General features: G+C 36.5%; 1 protein-coding gene across 1 annotated transcript in view; it reads right to left on the reverse strand.

The window, feature by feature from the left end:
- Positions 1–20,183, reverse strand: part of SIAH3 (siah E3 ubiquitin protein ligase family member 3) — a 28,227-nt gene extending 8,044 nt beyond the window's left edge. Inside the window, exon 1 of the mRNA XM_053455523.1 lies at positions 19,924–20,183. Within this exon, the coding sequence (XP_053311498.1) occupies positions 19,924–20,058 (135 nt within the window). The 5' untranslated portion in view covers positions 20,059–20,183. The remainder of the gene's footprint in view (positions 1–19,923) is intronic.
- Between the last annotated feature and the right edge of the window lie 956 nt (positions 20,184–21,139).

Genomic DNA, 21,139 nt, shown 5'->3' on the forward strand with positions numbered 1-21,139 from the left:
GCAATGTCCAGCCTCCAGCTCTATATGGCCCACCAGATGCTGTGTGAGTATGAAAACGTTTATTGTTCAGGAGGCAACCTGGGACACCGGAGTGCCCACTTAAGTTCCCTCACTTATTGTTAAGGTACTGATCATTGCTCATAAGGAGAATGAGAAAACTTAATGCTGGATTTCTCACAGGCTGTCACTGATCTCAGCTTCCATGAGGTGAAAGCTATGGGTTGATTACAGTATTTGTAAAACTTAAACAATGATAGAAGCGATATAGGTGACCTTCCGGGTTAAACATCACTTCATAAAAGTGGCTTCTTAGGAGCATCACTGGCAAGCATACTGTATAGCGGGACTATAACCCTTGCATCCACCCACACCAAGCCCTCCTTCATGCCCCTTGTAAAAATCTGACAGCGGATGCATGTGTTTTCCTGTAAATAATGGAATTTTTAAAGCATGCTCCACAGGACACAAGGTTGATCACCAAGCCGTGTAAGTCACAGTAGACAAACTTGACCCGGTCCTTCACTAGATTGGCTTATGGAGACAATCTCCCCAAGGCTGCTCAGTTTATCCAACCATACACATTTTTACTGCATGGAATAAGGTGGCTTTACACTGCAAAATAACCGGAACCTAATTATCACAACAGCATCAAAAATCGTGATAAAGTGATGTTGTCATTTGATAACCTATTAGAATGCACAGCTTACACAGAAATTGATGCATTTGAACATCTTGGTTAATTGCATTTATGTTCTTCTTCCCACAATTTCCCTTACTGTAATGTGATTTTACAATAATTACTTTCCAGGGAAATGTGTTGGTTGAATGCAAGATGGTACTTATGCTGCACATCGATACAATAACAAAGGTCTCCCATAAGGAATTAGGCTGGAAACAGGTTTGGATTGTCTCATTTTGCAGCTCATCAGTCATGATTTGACTGAGATGACTCAAGCATATTTTTCAATCGTTTTATATATTGGATAACCTCTTCTTGCAGAGCGGTGGCTTTTTCTGTAAGCAGACGGATTACTCTTGTGTACGGTTTCCACACAAGCAGTGAAGTGACCCACAGTAAAATTAAGTGGTGATGCAGAAAGAATAATACTCAGCCATGCCTGGAAGCTATACGTTTTCTCAGGAAAGTTATTCTGTTGATGTCCAAAGTCGTAGTGGTTGAAAGCGGCGGTTATTAAATACACCTGGCAGACCAAAAACGGTATCTAACTTCTAAACAAGCTGTCACATTCAGAGGAGACGTTCACCAATATTTAGATGTATATAAATGTTCCAGCCAAAAAGGACAAGGAAGGCAGATACCGTATGAAGAAGAGTGCTATAAACGATAGACAGCAAATAAGACTACACCATTAGAATACAGATATATGGTGTAATATTTTCATCAGCAGGAATATTCATTGGTTATAACTCAAATTTAACTCTTACCCCAGAATTCACCCTGAAAAATATAGCCTATAATGTCCATAACAAATGTTTCCAAAAAACTGAACATAAATTGTATTTTTCTTATTTTTAATTCATTACAGAGTCATTCCTAAACAATGATGACCTAATGTATTTTAACTCAGTCTGTCAATTCTAGCTTTCCCACGCAGTTTTAATATATGTATTGTAAGATTGCTGGCGCTATATAAATAAAAGATAATAATAATAATAATCTCTTGACTGGTACAATTATCCATCTTTTTCGTGTGCTACTTTGGCAAAAAAATACCTTTTTAAAATAAATAGATGCATTTACAACACGGTTTCTGTTTTTGCACTTTTTGACCATAGTGGCAGAGTTTAATACCTAGTAATATAAAGTCCTGGGGACATTTACATTTGCCGTGAAGACTTGGGCAGCTCTGTGAAGGAACTTTAATGGAGATTTAGGAACAGCACCAATACTATTCAGCCGAGAATTATATATCCATATGGAATATTCTGGGAATAAAAAAATGACGGTGATTTTCCAGATAATTTAGGGCAGTCAGCGCAAAAAATAGCAACCCTGACACTCAAGCAGACCCTGTAACCTGCTCTCCAATTAACATCAATGTACCCTAATATAACTATTTTGTGCATACAGTACATATCTACTGGGTGATATTGGTAAGTATGTAATACTATGAATAAAAAGATTCACCCTGTAACCGAAATCTTCTGTAGAATGTGGAAAATATATGAGGTTGTGAGCTTTAACACATCCATACTAAAAATGAATATCCTTTTAATGTCAGTTTCACTGTAAATTACATTTGCCTGTGTCTGAAGCAAAGCAATACGGTATTTTACAACCCACAAAGGAAAATGTACTTCATGTGAGGATATAAATTGCAGACATTGTAACCTTTCCCTTCTCTATTGTCACACCTGGCGTCACAAATTTACCTGTTACATTCCACATTCCCCTGGCTGCTCAATAGCTCGTACATTTCTCTTAGTGTTTTATTAATACATTCTCAATTTTTGTTAAACTTTCCACTGTTTCATTTAGATTTTTTGAATATTCGATGGCATTCCTTAACACAATTTGTCAGGTGAAATGTCTTATCTCAATACATGTACAACTCACTTTTTAGTAAACAGAGTAGAGTATGACCGTTAAACTATAAAGGAATAATGTTCTAGCCATATTCTCAGAGCTGACTATACAGCCAAAGCCATACTTCGGTGGTCGCAGATCCATAGCATGTTCCTACACTCTCCCTTATACATACATACGCATGAAGACAACCTTGGCCTCACACATACAAATGCATCCAGTTTTGCTAATATTTTCTGTTACATTTTATGTAACACATGAAATGTAACAGTAATTGCCAAAAAAAAAGCTCCTTGACCCAATTATTATAATATGGCTGCTTGGCCATATTATTTTCCAGAAGATACAGTAACAAAATCCATGGATTGCTAGGTAAAAAAAAATTAAGTTTGTTCAATATATGTATCTATTATGTAATTTATAGGATGGAATACTGAAGCATGAATATTTTAATTGAATACAATATTATATATGTATAATGGACTGCAGAATCCTGGAATAGGCTTCTAGTTGAAATGGATTTGGACATCTTGTATGTAGTAAAAATAAGAATGTTTTGGCAAGACATCTTTGGCCAATAATACCTACATTCACTGGTTTTATTTATATGATGTGTACGTAAAAATACAATTATTTAGCACTAATGCAAAATTGTATCCTATTCAGAAATGCTAGACATTCTAATGATAAAAACTGTGATGTGACTAATGAAAAAGAAAAATGTCCTATGATACAAAAATGTAAAGCGATGATTTTCATTTGGATTTTTTTAAGAATATTTGACATAAACATCCCACTTGCAGTTAAACTCACCAGGCAGCATGTTTACCATGGGTTTTTAACAAGCACGGGACATATTTAGCTAATTCCCGACCATGACAATCGTTATATTTTTAATATGATTATTTTATTAACAATGTTTTAGAATTCTTTTCAGCATGCTGTGTGCTATCTGCAAACGCTCATTGTGTAAGCAATGACTGCATTTGTGGCACACGGCACACATAAAAGAATAATTTAAGGCATATTTTATTATCATGATTATGTTCAGGGTTATGGAAGAAGGGCAAGCTTTTTGCGGAAAGGATTTTATGATGTGGACAATTGATTTTGTTCTAACCTAAACATAAATATCAATAGAACTGAACTTATGTCTAAGCCCAAAAGCAAACGGTGATTTATGAGAACAATCTGTTTTCGTTATAGTGAATTAATCTTAAATATACTGAGCTAGTTCTAGTACTTTAATATATGTCAAGAGTCGTATAGGACACGGAGTTCTTCAATCACAGTCCTTAAGGGGCAGCAATAACTATTTTGTAAAGTGACAGTTTTTAATATACAAATGAAATATAAATACGTTGGCAGTGGTTGCTACTTTACGTGATGATTTCCCTTTAACATACTTTCTGGATAGTTTAACCCCTGCAGCCCTTACATATTTGACATAGTTACATAGTTATATAGGCTGAAAAAAGACATGCGTCCATCAAGTTTAGCCTTTCCTATATCTGTTAATTTGTTGCTGTTGATCCAAAAGAAGGCAAAAAAAACCCCCGGTTTCGCTCTTTCCAATTTTGCACTAACCAGGGAAAAAATTCCTTCTTGACCCCAAAATGGCAGTCAGATTTCTCCTTGGATCAATAAACTGTTTCCCCATAATTACAGATTATATCCCTGAATATTATGTTTTTCCAGGTATCCATCCAGTTGCAGTTTAAACGTCTTTTTTTTTTTACCATAAATCCTGCAAATACAACATTGACTCAACAATGATTTATGTATGCTTTTGTTTCACTTCTTAGCTAAATCTTGTTTAAAATCAAATTGTAGCCATATCGGATTGAAGTAGAAGTCATTATAATGCCCCCTTTGCCTTTAATATATAAAGTACTCTGAAACAGTAAACCCTAAAAGGTTTTATTAGGTTAGCAATGGGCTAATTATCCTTTGTGATATTCTGTAACCATTCCAGAAAGCAAAATGAAGGTCACTTAAAAAGAATCATTTATTTTCCAAATAATGTTACAATCACATTTGTGAGCCGTTATGCTCGTAGACAAATTCAATAAAATAATGGACCTAGAATGGAAAGATGGAACAGTAAGTCATAGTCACACACTGCAATTTCATTCTGCCGAATGAACAGGTATATCTAGATAAGAGATGCCCCCTCTTCCATCCGGCCTGCTAGACAAAAATATATATTTGTATTGTCTCAACATTCATAGGTTCCTTTGCCCTCCATTTAATAAGAAAACTGCACAAAAGATGTGACTTTACAAATATTGTTATTGACCTTTATTAAGTATTATTTCTAAATAAAATAGTTATGAAAATAGAAAAAAATATTTTTTTCCCAGATAATTTGGCATTCTATATACACTTATATTTATTTAAAAAAAACAACATAATAATAGCCTCTCAGTATTTGAGATGTAGGTTGATAATTTTTCTTAATGTTGCATTCTTGGCCGGGTGAGACCACTGGTTTCCCTGCTCCAAGAGTTAAAAGTCTGTACCAACAACCAATAACGTCGCTTGTACGGACCTTTAACTCTTGGAGCAGGGAGACCATGGTTTATGCTGTTAGCAAAATGATTTATTTAAACAATTTTCATTTCTGAACTAATCACATTGAAAGGTACTGTCTCATCTACAGTATTAGAATAGAATAAAATGGCAAAATGCGGTTAATTTGCTTAACATAATAGAAAATTAAATTAATGTTTTGCCTCGGTGAAACAGCACCTCTGTGTTTTAAAGACAATATACTAGAGTAAACATTTAAGTATGCTTTGATCCAGTATAGACTACTTCCATATCTATTAAAATTGGGCAAATTATGTGATTGAGTGCTAAGCCCACATTCCTCTGGTTTGATAAATTCAAATATAGCACTTTGGTCGCAAAATTGGACAGATGATGATTCTGGATGAGGACCCAACTTTCACAGCACAACTTTTAGGTATAAACCAAAAGCAAATAACACCAAGAAACAACATAATAGAAAGAGAATTTTTAACACGTTCCCTGTTCTGATAAAGAAAACACAATTGTTGCCTTCACTGGTATAAGTAATATGATAGGAATGTATTAGACTACTGAAAGTGCTGACACCCATTGACTTTATACCGGTTTTGGTTCAACGATCAGTGAAATGCCATAAACGTTTGGTTTCCGATAGCTAACATTGACCCTTTTTGGAATAGACAGCACATGACGGTTCTTCTAATTTAAAACCGGTATAACACACACAGTTCATCTTCTGAATACACAGTATGCTGTAAATCTATGCTTTACACAAAGAGCCTACATGTGCATTAGGAGCTGCAGTTGTAATATTGATGTTTCTCTAGTGATTTAGAGCTGAAACTGCAGTGTTGAAAATCACCGGATGACAGTTGCTTTTCTTATGCGCTTTACGCATTAATCACCCAAGCTTTTATTTACCTTGTTTAAAATAAGGCAACTATAAATTATACACATTGAGCTTCAGAGAGGCCATCTATCAGCTGTATGATTCATGTAATACAATCTCTGCCACTGTTTCTTTTATTCAACAAAAGTCATAGTGATTAACAAACAATTCATATGGCATGCATTTTATACAAATGCTAACTGTGGAATGAAGTCTACTTTTTTCTTTTTTTATGGGTTGAATTTATCAAAGGCTGATCTAAAAAGTAAAATGCATATGCATGTATTGTGTAACGCAAGATACTCCCCATCAAGCTCTGTTTGTGGGTTTTCTAATATATATGTATCAAATTTTGGCTTTCAATGGCCTGGAAATGGCTAGGAACTAATAATGTGTAAAACCGTTACTTATTTGTGTGCGGTTATATTATGGAACAAATGAAAGCAAGGTGATAATTTTGCACAAATACAATCCAGTGATTTGATAAAAAAAAAATTACACCCAGAAGCCTAGGCCACCCCAGCACCATAGTGGCCTACATTACACCCCTGGTGCAGAACACAATCTGATTACTGTGTATTAGATTGGCATGATTTTCGACCCTATAGTGTTTTTCTGTCCAAATTGTGCTTTATCTTTAATAAAACATAACATGTAAAATTCAGGCCTCATCTGTGTAATTAGACATTGTATAGCTGAAGTAATGAAATGAAAAAAAATGAAAAACCCTGCAACCTCCGATCAATGTGTGTAGCTTAAAAACATCATACATGCATTTCTAGATGTTGCTCTATACGTGTGGGAGCAGTAACACAGGAATGTATATTGTGTATCGTAATCAGCATTTCCCAGCTGCTGTCCATGGTACTGAGAATTGTGGCAATATGCAATACATTTTTCTTTACAGTAAGGGCAATAATGGTATGGAATGGAAAGGGCTATAAATAGATTTAATATTTCAGAGCTTCTTGATCCAAGGAGAAATCCAATTGCCTTAGGAAGGTTAGGTAGAAGGGTTGAACTTGATGGACTTAGGTCTTTTTTCAACCTTATGTACTATGTTACTACGAAACTATGTAACCTTCCAGGACCAGATTTCTCACTGGGCAGACTAGGCACATGCTTAAAATGCCACAAGGGGTACGTGACTAAATGTAGGCCAACCCACTCTGCCCACTTTACCCATGTGTCATAGTTGTATGCCTATGCCACCCCTACAAAACTGTGTTTTTTTTTTTTTACCATGTTGGGCATCTGAACTTTGTATGTCTTTCCTATGTGCGTGCTTGCCGTCTTCTGGTAAATGTTACAAGCAATTAAATAAATATTGTTTCCTGTAAAAGCAGCTCTCTATGTCCCCAAAAGTTTTATAAAATCCCCAAGTGATCATAGCTATGATTTCATTGCAGGTTTTATACACCTTCGTTGAGCATTGTTGCAATAACTTCCCTAGAGTAATATATATGCAGATAAGTCGCCTTAGGCTTTCTTTTGAGAACTGCCACGTTGCTACACTATTCAGGGTCTGTTGTTTCTTGTAAGTTTTCATGTCAGTGTAAACCTAGAACTGATTTTATTTTGTATCAAGAGGCACAATTTACTCGGATTTGTTAATTTGTAAGGATTTCCCAAAACAAGGAGGGACCCCAAACAAATAAAGAGGAAGCAGAGAGCTCAGTATTTTTGTTTGCATTTCATTGCTTTTTTACTCTGACCAAAAACGAAAAAAAAATATATAACAGTGTACAGTAACACAGAGCAATAAAGAACTGTAACAAAATATTAAACATAATTATATTTCTTGCTAACAAGAAAAACATTATCACTACATCATTACTGCTGTAAAAAGCAAACGTAGCGTTTATTCAGGACCGGACTGGGAATAAAAACCGGCCCTGGAAATAATTGAATAGCAGCCACATTTTTCATGGTGCTGTTATTGTAAAGTCCCGGGCCCCAAAATTTTTTGTTGTACAGAATAGGGACAAACTATGCATTTTTAAAGTATATTTGAAGAACACATTAGTCATAAATAAGGTATATATGAAAACACATAATTACTAATATCACTGTGGCCCATGACATCATGCAACGGACTGAGACCAACTGAAAGAGCACCGGTATAGTCCAAAAAAGGTGAAAAAAATATTTTGAGTATTAAATTAACAGTTTTCGAATGTATTTAATAAAATTACTAAAAAAACACCAAAGTTCTTTAAAACACAGAAATTGTGTTCACAATAGAAAATAACCAGCGCAAATAAGCCTGTAGCTTTCTTAATAAAAAAAATTGAGCTAGGTATAAGAAGGAGGTTGGGGGAGTGTGTGAGCTGCATGGATGATCAGAGAGAGTGAGTGTATGTATGTATATATGTGTAAGGTGTTAGAGTGACTGTATGTGTGTCTGTATGTGTAGAGCTGCCACTGACCTTCATCATATCCACCTACATCATCCCATCCCCCACCACAATCATTAACCCCCAACCACCATAATCATAATTTCATTCTATAACTATAATTTCCATTCCCTGCCATTTTCACCTCATATGGCACACATATAGAAACACAATCTTGCACACACACACACATGCATAGTGATGCTACGCACACACACACACACCAACACACACTTACACCACGGGGTCATGTCACATGAACCTGCCACAAGTTGGGAAGTTGGACCGGCCTTTTTTAAGAGCAAATATCGAAATTAGGTTATAATACATACCTTGCACCATTTCAAGCGACCATAGAGGGATTCTTTTATTTAAAGGAGCATGGTTAGGGGCAGGGCTAGGGTCAGAGTATATTCAGTAAGACATTTAGGAGGCAGTCTTGCTAAGCTTTCCATTTAGTTGTATTAAATAGACACTCCATCTATCTTAGTAACTGTAATGCTTATGAATACCTGAATGGCCCCTTTAAGTTTTCATGGTGTCCGTTTTGCAAATGCATGGGGGGATTCTGCAGAACCCCCCTCACGTGATAAATGGCTTCGTTCAACATTCTGTGAAAATGAATCACCTAGCATTCATTTCCATTGCTAAAAAAATGTAATGCTAAATCTTATCCGACAGAGCCTGAAAATACCAGATTCACTAAAGTGTTTCCAGCTCCATATTTTTCAATTACAATTTCAGGGATATAATGTTACTGATTCACTTACCAATAGGACAGAATTGCAGTAATGTGGTAATAAACATTTCAATGCCATGGGACTGATCTTAAGACAATTCTTTTGCTTAAAGGACAGTACAATTTTAATAATTATGTTATCAGTTAACAGCCCTGCCTCTGAGTATATACCGGTACTTGAAAATAATTTAAGGCTTCTACTTGAACGTAGTCAAGTTTCTAAAAAAGCATCTTCTTTATCCAATTTCCATTTTTCTCACAGCTAATACAATTCTACGGTCTAAAAATGCCACAGCAAATAACTTGTTTTTCTAAGCGGTCTGTTCAAATTCAGAATATAATTGTTTCAGATTAGATGACATATCAGAATATTAGAATCATAAGACCCTGGGCAACTGCCAGTTGTGTTTGTTCTATTTTTAAGGCTACGTTTAAATCACCTAAATGTAGGTGAACTATAGGCATAAATGAAGAGTCAGGATGGGTACAAATATAAAGCTTATAATTGTTCATTTCCAAATTCAACATGTTCCTTTTCTATAGATGTCCTAGGTGAAGTCCTCTTAAGAAGCAAACTGAGAGTAGCCCAGTCTAGGGGCTTGTACTTTACTCATTAAATGCCTGGACTTTTCTCTGCCAGTTTTGGCAATCTGATGGTCCTTGCTGGATCCAATTCTGTTCAACATCACCCTGGTGTACCCCTAAACCACCATGAACTGGTTTCACCTGAGCTAGGTCATATGTTCAATGTAGCACATTTGCAAACCAGTCCCCCTGATCAATAAAACCTTACAGGATCATCCTCCTCTAGCAAAAGATTACATGACCCCAGCTCTCTATATGTGCATTGTATGGATATTTTCTAGGCATAAAAACATTCACGTGTAATTTACTTTAGTTTCAATGTTCAATTATTGTTAGACTATTGTTGAATATTGTTACATAGTGTATGACTTTGAAGCACCCGGTAATTTTAGATAGCAGGGAACATTGTCATGACAATAAAATTAAGAAGCAGGAACCACTTCAGGCACCATTTAATAATTCAGTGAGAAAAGTCAAATGAAATACTGAAACATGGAATGTGTCAGGCCCATGACAGGTATGGTCATCTGTTTTGGCCATCTTCTTCATTTGGCGGAAGCAGCTACTACGTATCAGCATTAATAATAGATGAATAAGAATACATTCTTTTAAAAGACTAATCTGTTTTGATTTTAAGTATCGTTTAACCCTTTCTATGTTGTAATGAGAGTTAGGGAGCCTAGGTGACTGAGAGAGGCATCACAACTAAGATTTCCTTCCAATTCCTTTAACATTCTATAAAAACATATTAAAGGTTGGAACCATCTAACTTTAACTCAAAAACATAATCTCACCCTTTTACATCTAGGCCTCAAATTAAATGATATATATATATATACCATATATAAGATACTGCACAGAAACCTCAAACTCCCAGGCCTCTACCAGAGGACTCAACGTTGAGGAAGACACATACCACCCATAGGGGTGAGAAGGGAATGTTTTTTTAATATATGTATATAAATGAGTACATATTAAGAAAAACAAATTGGTAATAACTAACTAATGTAAATGGGTGACACTTGGACTGCTGTATAAAGATGTGATTTATATCAGTAGTACAGACAGTGTCGTACTAAAACACGTAAGCTTGAACCCATGAATACGATATGAGATTTATTGATTTAACACAGTCCAATTTACGTTGCTTCAGACAAGGGTTTGCTGACATGATGTAAAGTAATATGCATTAATATTCATTACATGTATGTAATCAATTTATCATGATATCTGCAGTAACAGACAAGATATCTAACATTGCTTCAGGCTAAGTGCACTCATCTTTTCTGAAGCAATCTACAACATCCCACAATACACAGCTATTCTATTGTAATATAATTAAATGTTCTTAGTAATACAGCAGTAATGAATTGGGAAAAAGGAGGGAAAAAAAGACTAAATCTTATTAAACTACTGAATTGACGTTTATGAACGTATTTAATAACCAACATTAATTTGTGATTAACAATATACATCACAGGTTAATTTACTGTGTATTATGCTGCAGTTTATTATGCCTCATTAATAAGTGAGACCGACTGAGCTGGCTTCATATAAACTAACGCTGTATGTTAATTCAATCATCCTTCACTATTGTGCTAGGTGCCCGACAGGTTAAATCATGTATTATTACATGTGTATTGGTGTGGGAAAACCTTCCCCATGAAGACTTTGTTGGATTTACTGGAGTATGTATGATTATGGCCTTCTTTATACCACACGTTAACACAAGGAGGAAATATACAACGAAGAGTACTATCTATAAAGTTCTTTCTAGTTGGAAAATTAAATTTTTCCTGTTTCCTAGTAACAAACTCTTCCAAACCTGTAAACCAGATTTACTTTATGTATCTACCACGTATTCCTACAGTAACCAGTTTCCTACCAAATTCTTCAAAATACATAATTGTCAGACATTACGTATCTTGGTTAAGCGCTCTTTGGCCCTCTTAGAAGAACCCTGTGGATAGTCTAAGTGTCACATATTTAATATACTAAACTTTAAAATAAAAATTTGCTTTTATTTCACAAAGGTTTTCTGTGAAATGGGTGACAATTTGTCTTTTAAGTGGAACTCTACCAACAGAAATTTTTATCTGCTCGTTATAAAATTCCATACTTACACATAAGAAGTCTACAATTATTTTTTGTATGTTTTAAAACATACTTGGGTGAAGTACCAATTTGTTTTTCTTAATGTATCTTATTTCGTGTAATTTTCATATGAGTACATAACAAAGATGGCATATTCTTAAAGTTCTTTAGGGGAAATTATTGTGAATATTGCTTCATTTCTATTTCTGTATACATATATTTCTTATCGTTATTCCTTTTTCTTTTTATGCCATAAAGTCTTAAATTATGAACACAGAGTGCCTTTGGGATTTCTCAGATAGAGAACTACAGTATTGCTTTAAAGTACGATAACAAAAGTATCTCCTATTAGTAAGCATAACAAGATTTAAGACTGGAAAAGGTATCTTAAAGCATTAACCGATTCCTCACTTCTCTCAGTGATGCTACCAGACATTTTATTTTTTAAGAGAAGAACATGATTACATTTAATCTTGCAGCCATAAAACTTGACAGCAGGTAATACATTTGGCCCATCTGGTCTAACCATGTCTTCCTGCTGCAAAAACCACAAACCTTTCCTGATTCACAACCTTGCCTTATAGTCAGAATAGCCTTATATCTATCCCATGCATGTTTAAATTCTCTCGCTGCGTGAACCTTTGTCAAACATGAAACTCTCTTTAACCCCTAAATGACAAAGCCCGTACATGTATGGGCTCAAAATGCATTGTTTTCAATGGGTTTAGGGACCGCCCATTGTCCTTAAGGGGTTAATGCACCTCTGTTTAAACTCAATCTCTCTCTCTACTCTCCTACGTTGAGGAAAGTTAAACATACACTATATGGACAAATGTACTGGGACACCTGACCATTACTCTCCCTTCAGCATACCAAGTCATTTGGACTTTGTGCAACAGTTTGGGGAAGGCCCATTTCTATTCCAGCATTACTGTGCCCCAGCGCACAAAGCAAGGTCCATAAAGACATGGTTGGATGAGTTTGGTGTGGAAGAGCCTGACTGGCCCGCACAGCCCTGACCTCAACCACATCGAACACCTTTGGGATGAACTGGAACGGAGATTGCGAGCCAGGCATTCTCGTCCAACATCATTGACATCATCACAAATACTCTACTTGGTGAATGGGCAAAAATTCCCATATAAACACTCCAAAATCCAAGCTGTTATAGCTGCAAAAGGGAAAAAAACTACATATTAATGTCTATGTATTTAGATTGCAATGTCATAAAAGCCCCTGTGTAACGGTCAGCTCTCCTAATACTTTTGTGCATATAGTGTAGTTGTATGATATGTCTGAAATTTTCAGAGAACCCCATGGTTTAGTGAGCAACTAAAACAAATAAACCTCATCCAAAAAAAGAAGCACACACCTCAGTGACGTTCAAGTGCCTATGTTCCACTAGTAAAACATTTATTGCGCTCTCTAGGTTGCTAAGCAATTAAGCTGTACCAGATGTGCCATTTTATTATTTCCTTTGACAGTTTAATCCCGTAAAACACAGACATTTTTAATAGAGCCAGTTTTTGAGGTTCAATGGCAAAAAAACCCAAACGGGCACGCATTCATTATATAACTATGAATGAGGCCAAACTTTGCCAAACGGGCACGCATTCATTATATAACTATGAATGAGGCCAAACTTTACGCAAACAAAAAATTATCTTTAGGATGAGTTTGAGCAGTGCTGTGAAAGTTAGAAAAATGTTTTGTTCTATTGCAGATTGGCTGAACAACACCTTTAGGTGGCATTTTTTGCATTCATCACATCTTACCCAATAACACCAGGTAGACCTCTTTGCTATTAAAATATCTAATCATGTTTTGAACTTTTTTTAATTTTACTAGGACATATATGAGGATTGTGGAGGATATCTATTAGTACAATTAGCAACAGCATAGTATAGTATAATGATCATTTGTATTGTGTTCCTTAACTTGTGCATAATTAAATCAATGATTTGAATTAAAAGATTGTCCTTCTCTAACGTTTTCTGTGCACGTGGCTGCTGGCTACTATTAAAACACATCACAGTAAAAAAAGTGACACATACATATGATTTAAAGATGTTACATTTTAATATTTTCCAGTAAAAATGGACCAATGAGCTTCTGAGCACTACAACTGATGATGAGGGCCGCCGGTGCCTTAGAACAGCAAAACAAGATTAGCTTACTTGTTGTTACTGCGTTAGGTTTAACACTTCTTTTCTCATGTCTTAAGGAAGAAAAGGACAGTGGGTTCCATCTGAAAAGCCACCGGACACCTTGCACCCATCCTGTTTAATATAAATATGTATATCTTGTTTAATCTAAATATGTACATACATGTGTGTATATATATATATATACAAACACTTTGCTTCCATCCTGTATGTATATAAATGTATATAAATATGTTTAGATTAAACAGGATGAGTGCAAGGTGGTTGGTGGCTTCTCAGATGGAACTGCTGCTGCCACTGTCCCATTTCTCCTCTTTCTCATTATCTCCTTTTTCTATTTTCTTACACTCTCTCCTCTTTCTCCCCATCGTTTACATGATGAGTGAGAGGTCTGTTCATACAGTTTCATTGCTTCATTGCGGTGTGCGTGGCTTCAGTGCTGAGAGCCTTAAACTAAGTATCTTAACTGTATATAGTTACTGCATATTCAGTAGGTTTTTTACTGTGTGTTAAAGTACTTAAGTTCATTTCTCTAAACACATAGTAGAGAAGCTTGCTTGGGGCAGTATATTTTGCTTTAAAGAGACAGTCCAACCATCATATGCACAATACACAATGCACATCATGGTGGAGTGGCCCTTTAAATTACCATTCTGTCCCCCTTGCGAATGCATGGGGGCATCCTGAAGAATACTATCATGTGTATTTGCCTTCTAAGCTTGTACGCATGTATGGCAAGTGCAATCTTTGCTTCAATCAGCCACAAGTGGTACAAAAACGGAACCATGAAGAAGGAGGGTGCCAGAGGTAAGTGGTTTCTTTTATTTACTCTACAGGTACCCAAAGCATAGTAAAGTACTTATAAATGATATCAATGTGCATTGATTATTGCAGGGCTGTAAGGGACGCTAAACTCTTCATGTTTGCTTTACAATAAACTGTAACTACACGGCTTTAAGTAATGATATCAGATAACAGCCTTGACTATTGATGATGCATTGGCAAAATGTTAATTATAGCTCGTTACTTAAGAAAATACATAATTTTCCTGCCAGAAAATTGTTGTTCACACAATTTCAGGTAAAATCAATATTTATACTTCTTTTATAGTAACACTTAATTACAGACTCTTTTGTTTGAAACTGTATTTTTTTGTTTGTATTTTCTAAATGGAATTTTTAACGTGACGTAAAGTAGGTTTCTTTAATTCACTGCATACAATAACCAACAGCATTAAAATGCTGGCTATTAAGCTGTGCAGTGAATACTTTGTTCCAAGTCCCCCACCTGGATGTAATAAAAGGAGATGGAGGTACCGTTGTTTGCGACTCAGGCAGTCACTGATTTTTAGACAGATAAAACGTGATTCATGCTGAACTATAATAGTCTTATCTACCTCTTTTTTTTGTACCGCCTGCATGCTGTTTTCTTGTTAGGGGAGATGTGTGAGTTGTTTTATCGTTTTTTGTCATTTTTTTATCTTTACTAGTGGTACTTAAATATTGGTGGAGCAAAATCAAAAGTAAGGTGTATTTCATTAAATGAGCTTAAGAGGTTTGGCCCTGGAGACAAAAGGGGTTAATTGAACTAACTCAGTCACAGAGAAAGGAGCACAGTGGGGTCATGTAAACATGATTTTAGGTGACACTATGGTAATATAGTAAGTGAGAAGGGGTGATGATGAGGTGTCGAGTGAGGTGTGATTATAGAGTCAGGTTGTTTTAATATGAGTGTGTACTAGAGTGTGTATATGTTAGTGTATATGTGAGTGTGAGTGTACGTGTGTGTGTGTGTGTGTATAAGTGTGTGAGTGTGTTAGAGTGTGTTAGAGTGAGTTAGAGTGTGTTAGAGTGAGTGCATATGTGAAAAAGAATGGGTCGCTTTGAAGAGCTCAAGCGAGGTACTGTAATAGGATGCTACCTTTGCAATAAGTCAGTTTGTGAAATTTCATCCCTGCTAGATATTCCACGGTCAACTGTGGTATTATTAGTGGAAATTATGACCATTGACAGGTGAAGGGAATAATTTTGTTATCATGGCACCTGTTACTGGGTGGGATATATTAGACAGCAAGTAAACATTTTGTCCTCAAACTTGATGTGTTAGAAGCAGGAAAAATGGGCAAGTGTAAGGATCTGAGCGACTTTGACATGGGCCAAATTGTGATGGCTAAAAATTGTAGCAGCTGCCATTGAAGCAAACGGGACTTTCCTACTGCTTTCAGAGGTGCCTTTTTGGGTATATCATCCAATCTACCAAATTTTGACATTTCCCTTAATATCTTTTTGTGTGTAATATCACACAGCTTCTATTTAAATCTTTCTAAGTATTATACTCTAAACCTACAAACCCCTTTTCTCTATGGATTGGCAAAATTAATTCCTGCACAATTTAAAAAGCAGTTTAATCCAGGTTTCTTACTTACTGTTCACAAGCTTATCAACCATTTCCTTTGTGTTGCCCGCAAGAAAGTCAACCATTTATTTGAAATCATCGTTCACACCACCATTACTACACATTTATGAATTTTATAAAAGCCCGTTTTAATGCTCTACAAACCGTGCCGCTCCTTCTCCATACACCGTTCCACTTGCTGTGTGCACATCTGACAAGATAACTGATGGGTAATCGTAATTGGAGAGCTTGCAAAGCTAGCGATTCCCTTCAATTCAATATGTTATCAGACAGTCAATAAAAAGAGAGTCTCAAGCAAAGGGGTATTCAGTATGTCTAAAATAATCATCCATGCCACATATTCCCTCTTGGAATAATTTGCTAAATGTAGGAATTTGCAATAGTTAAACCATTTAGGTTTGAAGCTGAAAATTTAGCAAACCCATTAAAGGGACTGCATAATGTCTTATACATCATATTATATATTCCACCGACGCAGAATGCATATTACACTCCAGTCATCATATCCACTTTAATGCATATGATAAGTCCATGGTCCCTTTAAATTTTCGTGTGGTCCATTTTGCAAATGCATTCTGATCCCCCAAATGCATTTGCCCCTTTCCCCACCACCCAGCCAAATGCCCTGCAGGATATTCATTTGGCCAAATGTATCTCCATGCACGTGATGTGCTCACCTCCAGTGCTGGCTCTGGCAAATGCTGCATGGCCATTGATTTCAATGGTAGCACATTCTTGTGATTGATTGACAGCTTCAAGCAGCCAATCACTGGCAAGAAAGTGATCCCTTTGCCAAACCCGTCTCCTGCAAGCCAAGGTGCTGCAGGGGAGGTGGGGACACAGTGCCAATGCATAGAATGGGGTGTTGCTGAATCGCTCCATATATTTGCGCTTAAAAAATGTTAATTTCAGGAGTGGCCATTTAAAGCACATAAAGGGTTATGTCTTATTAACACATCCTAACCTGTTGTGTGAGCCTTGGTTACCCTCATAAAGGCTGGACTTGCTTTGCACAATAAGTACCAGGATTAAAAGCCTGTCAAACTATGTGTGATGCCTGTTTGCCCATTGTACAGCGCACCAGAATATGATGGTGGTGGTATATACATCAATTAATAATAGTTGAAGCATGTGTTAATGGTAAACATTTACTAGCTTTTGCACTGAAGTAGCAAATCCTGTTGGTTCATCCATAAAACATATTCCTGTTCCACCCGTGGTGTTCAGAAATGAGCACTGCTATAAAAAGAAACGTGTTTTGCACTCCGTGAACTGTCATTCAGCACATCCAACCTCTACATTTCATTCAAGCCACTTTCCCGCCTGGTATCGAATCCTCTGCAATCTACTCAAAATCATTTTGTCCCTACTAAAGAAAGACAACATGCTCTTCACTTTGTCTGGCTGAGCGTGATATCAGTTCCTGTTTACTTCAGTTGAAGAGACAGAAGTTGCCAAAGCCTTATTTTGAATCCAGTATTGTGCTTGCAGAATTAGCGCTTCTTATAGTACTTAAATTCAAAGGTAAATAGGGTCCTGCTCGCAAGCATACAATCTAAAAAGAAACAGGTAAGGAGAAACATAAAGTATGGAGAAAGGGGAGATGTAGTGTGAGGTTGTATGAGCAGCAGGTAAGTTCTATCTACAAGATGGTACATATCTCTGAAGAAGTGGGCTTTGAGATCAGGAGGGATGGAAGCTGGAGGTTTGGTGGAAGTGTTCTCTAGAGGTATTGGGCAGCACAAGTCTTGTAAGCGGAAAAAGTGAGGAGTTAAGCCTTAGCCAATGGAAAGAATGTAGAGATCAAGTAGGGGGTATTTGTTTGTGTGGATGAGCAGTATTATGGAAGGCTTTATATGTAAGTATAAAATTCATGAGGTTATATGGAGCCAGTGGAGGGATTCACAGAGTGGGGAGGAAGAAGAAGAGTGTCGTGTTAGGTGGTGCTAATATAAAGAGATACATTCAGAACAGACTTTCCTTTCTTGCACTCCATTAAAAGACCATCATTTCCAGAAGAGAGAATAAGATGATAATCATAGGTCAGAGCACTCCAGGTTTTAAATTAGGAGAAGAATTTACAGCTCCATAGTGACAAATAACCCTTTCACTGCATGGAGGGGGTGAAATGTGACAGCACCTTTCCAAGTCCTATGGAAATTACTTAAATATAAGGATTTAGTCCCAGCCATTGTTCAGCTTATCATGCTTGCTCACTGCACATCTGTTAGCAAAAATCCCCAGATACAAACCACAGAGTGCATCCACAAACAAAACGTCTAGCTACATGTTTGCTATTTCGGGAACATCATTGCAAATGTCCTTTCCACTGCGCAACCCAAACCTAATGCACTAAACACATTTTATACACATGTTTTATTTACACAATTTTTGTAACACAAGATGAGCTATTTTTCAAAAAAATTAAAAAATATTTCAAAAATACATGTTTTAAGGTAATTAACCATTCCATTACCAATGGAGTGCACAGGCACCATCACACTGAGATCCAGTAAAGCAGTATCTGTCACTTAAAGGTTATGAAGTCTTCCTGCTATCTCATTCTGTTTTGCAAGTTAAATAATTGTCAAAATATTTTTTTCCATGGAGACTTTGATATTATACTATGTAGTGAATAAATAATGCCAAGCACCTCAAGACTCTCCAGGAGATGATGAAAAAAGGAAGTTTGTGAAAAATAAGATTCTGGATACTTCACCAAAACACAGATGGAAGAAAAAAAAAGTTTTCCTTTTGTCAATATAAGCTTCAAATCCAATTTCCATTTTGTCTTCTAAAAACTATTTATCCTTTAATCTACAAGGCATGTGGGAACAGGGGGGCTGGCAGCAGGGTAAGGGGCAGCAGGGGGGTAATTGCCCCCTGGGAGGTTGTCTGATGTAAAGATTATGGACCACTGTGGAGCACCTGAATCTTTGTGATGGTTTTGTAGTAATTCTAGAGAAGTCACCAGCATGTCTGGAGCAAGAAGAGATTTAGGTGGCATCTCCTAGATGACTGCATCATTTTCTGGATTCTCTATACATTTCCTTTTTGTTAATGGAATGTATATATATATATATATATATATATATATATATATATATATATATATATATATACACACACATATATTGTAGGCTGCTTTATTACAGGGACACTTGCTTTCATGTGCCTCTATTCTGTATGTTGCCAGCCGCCCCCTATAACAAACATTTCCAGATCGCATTCAATAACATTAGTCCCATGTAAACAATCCATCGCCTGCTTACATTGGGGAGACTTAAAGTAATTGCTTCTTGTGATTAAACCGCCTTTGCCCTCCAGTTATATTTACATGCAAATGGAATTACGATTCCTATTACTGATACTTTGAGAAATCATATCCTTGAGCATTTTAGATAATGAAATAACAGAGGCAGCAAATCAAAGGCATTAAATCATGCAGGCATCACTGCTTGAATAACCCATTATAATGCAATAATAATATTAAACATAGTATGTATATATATATATATATATATATATATATATATGTACTGATTTCCATGCAATCTCACCTTTGAGTTCTGCGTTGGGTTTACCACACACACCAGCTGCCCTGCGGATGAGAATACCCTCTTAGCCTGGTAATGCTGGAATCTGAGATGGATGAGATCTAATACAGCCCCAAAACACTGAGTAAAGAAAAGCATCACAACTTTCGTAGTAGATCCCCGTCTTGCTCAGGGCTGGTAAGTACAGCTTCTTTTTATTTTCCTGGAGGTCTGGAGGCAGTGTATCCGTGCGTTTGCACTACACTCCTACACTGCTTTCAAAGCCTTCATATTTATCGTGGAATAAGACGGTTAGAATCTTGCAGCAGTGGGCTGACCAATCAAAAGAGCAGGAATGTTATCCTTGAGAACCAAATCCAGCCAATAAGAAATGCCTCCCACCACTGAAGCTCTCGGATGAATTAAAGGTATGTAGTGAACATTACCATACATCCATCAGTACATTACCGTCACACCGTAACCTGCCCAGCGCCGCAGAGCAGCCAGCACAGATTGATTGCTTAAAGTCTTCATTTATTAATTCACTTAGTTCATGCTGAAAGCTCTCTAAAACATTAGGGGGAAAGCTTAAAAAAAACATGATTGCAAAGTTGTTGTTTTTTTAATCAGTTGTGTTTTTTTGGTACTTCTAGTAATGAGATCTGACACTCCCAGGAGAAGTCAAACATTAGTGAGGGGAATCTGATGGTGAATGCTATATTAGATTTATATGTCCATTAGGAACTATGCCATCTTCATTATGATTCCTTGGCAATCTCATTTCCAAGTGGCTTCATGGAAAATGCAGTTCGGTTCATGCACAAGCCCTATAATTAGATGCAGGAGAGGAAAAGAGCAAATGTGCAGGTCTAAAAATAATCCAGCAACACATGGTGTGTAATGATGAATGTCTGAGGCTGGGATGCTATGAAGGAGGAACTCGTATATCAAACACAATAACCTCTCTTTGGCATATTAGCAAGTTAGCAACACCTAAATTGCTGCTTAAAAATAGTATGGTTTGGTACATTAAACAGTACCATGGGTTCAAAACTAGTTCCAGTCGTTTAAAGCTAAAGCTTAGAACACAAGGGCAGCCAATATCTTCTATGCCAGCGGATGAAGACTGAAACTCCCATCAATCCCAGCCAGCTCTTGCTGTAGTGCGTAAAACTGTGTAACTCTGGGACACAACAGCTTTACTGTGGTAAACAGTAAAAACATAAAGAAAAACTCCTGT

This window comes from Spea bombifrons, chromosome 2, assembly GCF_027358695.1.
Source record: "Spea bombifrons isolate aSpeBom1 chromosome 2, aSpeBom1.2.pri, whole genome shotgun sequence".
Lineage (NCBI taxonomy): Eukaryota > Metazoa > Chordata > Amphibia > Anura > Pelobatidae > Spea > Spea bombifrons.